The sequence below is a fragment of the Lipotes vexillifer genome, unplaced genomic scaffold (assembly GCF_000442215.2).
Source record: "Lipotes vexillifer unplaced genomic scaffold, Lipotes_vexillifer_v1.1 scaffold59, whole genome shotgun sequence".
Classification (NCBI taxonomy): domain Eukaryota; kingdom Metazoa; phylum Chordata; class Mammalia; order Artiodactyla; family Lipotidae; genus Lipotes; species Lipotes vexillifer.
In genome coordinates this window covers 914,197-917,734 of record NW_006791208.1, presented here as the reverse complement: position 1 = coordinate 917,734, position 3,538 = coordinate 914,197, and the positions used below count along the sequence as shown (strand labels likewise).

Here is a 3,538-nt window from a genome sequence, read left to right as displayed (position 1 = left end):
GCAAACGCGTGGCGCACCGCGGACGGGCGGCGCGGCGCGACGCGAGGGGCAACCGGGCCGGCGCGCAGAGCCGGGGCGGGCCCGGGGGCGGACCGCAGCGCCCCCTCGTTCTCGGCGCTCTGGGCCCGCGCAGCCCGGGGTTAGCGGGGCTCGGGCCGGGGAGGGGAGCTGCCCGCGCGCTCCGTCCCCCTCCCCCCTGGGCGGGCGGGCCGGCGGCCGGGGGGAGGGCGGGCGGCGGCGGCAGCCGGCTGTATATATCTCCGCGCACCCCGCCAGGTCGCGCACAGCTCCCCGAGCCCAGGCGCCTCCCCGCCCCCTCCCCGCGCTCCGCGGCGGCGGCGGCGGCAGCAGTAGCAGCAATATGGCTGTTGATGGGTGTTCGGGGTGGCGCTGGCGGCGGGAGGAGCTCCCCCGAGCCCCTGCGCCGGCTGCCCGTTGCTAGCTATGGCAAATGGTGGCGGCGGCGGCGGTAGCAGCGGCGGCGGCGGCGGCGGCGGCGGAGGCAGCACTCTTAGAATGAGTAGCAATATCCACGCGAACCTTCTCAGCCTAGACGCGTCCTCCTCCTCCTCCTCTTCCTCCTCCTCTTCTTCCTCCTCCTCTTCCTCCTCGTCCTCGGTCCACGAGCCCAAGATGGATGCGCTCATCATCCCGGTGACCATGGAGGTGCCGTGCGACAGCCGGGGCCAGCGCATGTGGTGGGCTTTCCTGGCCTCCTCCATGGTGACTTTCTTCGGGGGCCTCTTCATCATCTTGCTCTGGCGGACGCTCAAGTACCTGTGGACCGTTTGCTGCCACTGCGGGGGCAAGACGAAGGTAACGCGCGCCCCGGCGCCTCCCCCGTGCGCCAGCCCCACCGCTTCTCGGCGTCCCCTGCAGCCCACCTCCTCGCTTTTCACAGCGCCGTGCCTCCCTCCATCCCTGCCTGCCTTCCGCTCGCCGCCTTCCCTTCCCTCCGCTCTCCTGGCGCCCGCCTGTTGGGGCTTCGGGCGGCGCGCCGGGGGTGGGGAGTTGCCCCCAACCGGTGCGCTCCGGGACGCGGACGCCCAATCCCGTCCCCTTGTTTATTGTAGGGTTGTTCGTGGCTGCGGCTGGGGCCGGGGTGAGAGGTAGGGAGAGCCGACTCGGCGGGCACCGAGCAAGCTGGGGGCCGCTCGGTGCGCGTTCCGCGCGGCTCACCTGCCGGGGCTCGGCTCCTTGTGGTGGGCGAGGGGGAGCACGTCAGCCCGCACTTTAGAAACCTGTTGGGGAGATGAGTTCGGAAAATCAGAAGGGCAGGAAAATCCTTTGAGAAAGGGAGGACATCTTTTGGACTGGGGGATCCCAGGGGAGGAACATGACCAGAGGACGTGCGGGGGACCTGGAGGGGCGAGAGAAAGTTGGGGAGATGCATCCCAGTTTTGGAGGCAACCCGCGGATGCTGCCACTTTAGGAATGTGGCGAGGTCGCAAAACTGATGTCCCCTCCCTCTCCTACTCTTGGAGCAGACCCCCACCCCCACCCCCACCGCAAGTTCTTAGGCATCTGTATTCTCGCCCCCCTGCCACCGCCTTCAGGTCCCCGGAAATGCCCCCGGCAGCGTGGAGCTAGAGCCGGAGGTCCGCCCGAGAGCCCGCCGAGGCCGAGGTTTTCACGCGAGCCTCCTCCCTGACGCTTTTGAGGTGGCTCGATGTCGGCTTTAAACTATTCCTGGCGCAGAGACGCCCACCAGCACCGAGGCTCACTACACCTTACGTATGGTTGCTAGGCTGACTGCCTGGTCTGTCGCCGTCGTGTCCCTAGAGATGTCCTCTTCCCCCCCACCCCCCCACTGGCTGAAGGTGAGAGGTGGCGGGCAGTTTTTCATAGAAAACTGCAGGATAAAAAAGAAAGAACTGGAAAAAAGAGTGACCGAGCTGTTTTCTGTTTGACTAATTTTTAACCTAGTGGACTAACCAGCGCCAGCATTTTCAGAGGGAGGGAAGCTCAAAGGGGGATAGGGAACAGTGCAAGGCCCTGGCACATCTCGGTGGGAATGCTCACACCTTTTCTAATAAAGTTAATCTGAGGACACCTCAAACTTCCACGGGGCACAGCAACTTGTAGCAGCCTCCTTAATTGCTACAGGGAGGGAGCAGGTAAGATGGGGGCTATGGGTGACACACAAGGGTGAAGGGAAGCTCTCTCCCTCTCTCTCTCCTGATCATTAATTATACATTGTGTTGGGTGCTGGAGCTCAGCTGTGTTTTGTGGTAGCACATTTGTGTTTTGGAAAATACTGGTGTTCTGGAAATAGGGGAGAAAAATAAAAGCCATCATTCACTTCCTCTTCCTCCTACTCCGGAGACCTCCAGATGTTAGTCAGTTTTCTCTGGAGTTACCTTCTTGGCCATAGCAGTTTCTCCTTACTTGTCAAGGTGCAAAACCACCCAAAATCCTAACCCCGAGACCCCCTAGACCCAGCCCCTTGCCTAGCCCTCCTGACCAGTCCTTATTCATATAGCCTTCTTATTCACACATTCCCTCTCCTCTGCCTCCCCACCAGTCTTTAGTCTGCGAGTGTTTTTCCTTTACTGAGATTCCGTGCTACCCTTAGAGGTAGTTGCATGCATCTCAAACGTTTTCTAGACTGAGTGATTTTGGGGAACTTTTTAACGATCTCCTTATCCTTCAGGAACTGGGCAGGCTAGATCATAATGAAAAGTTTTTTTTCAGTGAGTCAAAATAAGTTTCAGTGTTTTTGTGATCCTGGGGTTTTAAACACAGCTTCTAAAGTCTTTTTACTCTAGGGGGTACGTCAGTGCTACTGCAGTGCTTCTGGTGAAATGCTGATTGGATCGTTCACATAAAGAGTCTCTTTCTTAAATGATGACCAAGCATAACCTCTGTAAGTTTTCTCAAGAAAATACGTTTTTAGCAATGATCATTAGGAAAAAAACAATCCCTAGATATTAGGCTATATTTTGTAGCTCCAAGACGTGCCGAGTTGACTAAACTGGAACTTTCTACAAAGAATCATCTGGGATGAGAGATGCTTGCAGTTGGTTGGGAAGATGTGAGGCCAGTATAGAATGAGACCATGTCACTTTTGGTACCATTAGAGTCCCCTTTAAAACATGCCCAGAATCTCTTAATACTTGCTCCTTGATTTGCTCAATTAAACAGTGTGTGTAGCCATCTCATTTTGACCAGTAGTAGTTACTTAGGCCTTTTATAAGCTTTTCTTTCTACTCTTGAGGTCTGTATTTTTTACTGCAATCATTCTTTTTTTTTTTTTTTTTTTTTTTTTTTTGGTGTGTTTGTGTCCTTCATTCTTTTTGCTTTCCAAGTATTTGGTAGTCACCAAGACGCTGTTCAGAAGAATGCATTTGGCTTCAGTTTAGAATAATTATTTTAGTGTTGGGTTTCTCAAGCAAACTAAGGCTGCTTTTCCTTAGTATTCTACCAGCCCTCACATATGTTCACCCTGATCCTGGTTCAGCCTCAAGATGGTTTGACCCGGAGCTAGGGTCCAGAGAAAGGCTGGTCTTTTTAGCATCTGAAATTCTACAGGAAAAAG

At 56.0% G+C, this 3,538-nt stretch overlaps 1 protein-coding gene across 1 annotated transcript; it reads left to right on the top strand.

Moving 5' to 3' along the window:
• Positions 1 to 270: 270 nt before the first annotated feature.
• On the top strand, positions 271 to 1,682 carry LOC103090242 (calcium-activated potassium channel subunit alpha-1). The gene is given in 4 exon segments (XM_082931331.1): positions 271 to 816; positions 1,074 to 1,111; positions 1,113 to 1,368; positions 1,557 to 1,682. Coding segments are annotated over 4 exon segments (792 nt in total). The 5' UTR covers positions 271 to 444.
• Positions 1,683 to 3,538: the final 1,856 nt, after the last annotated feature.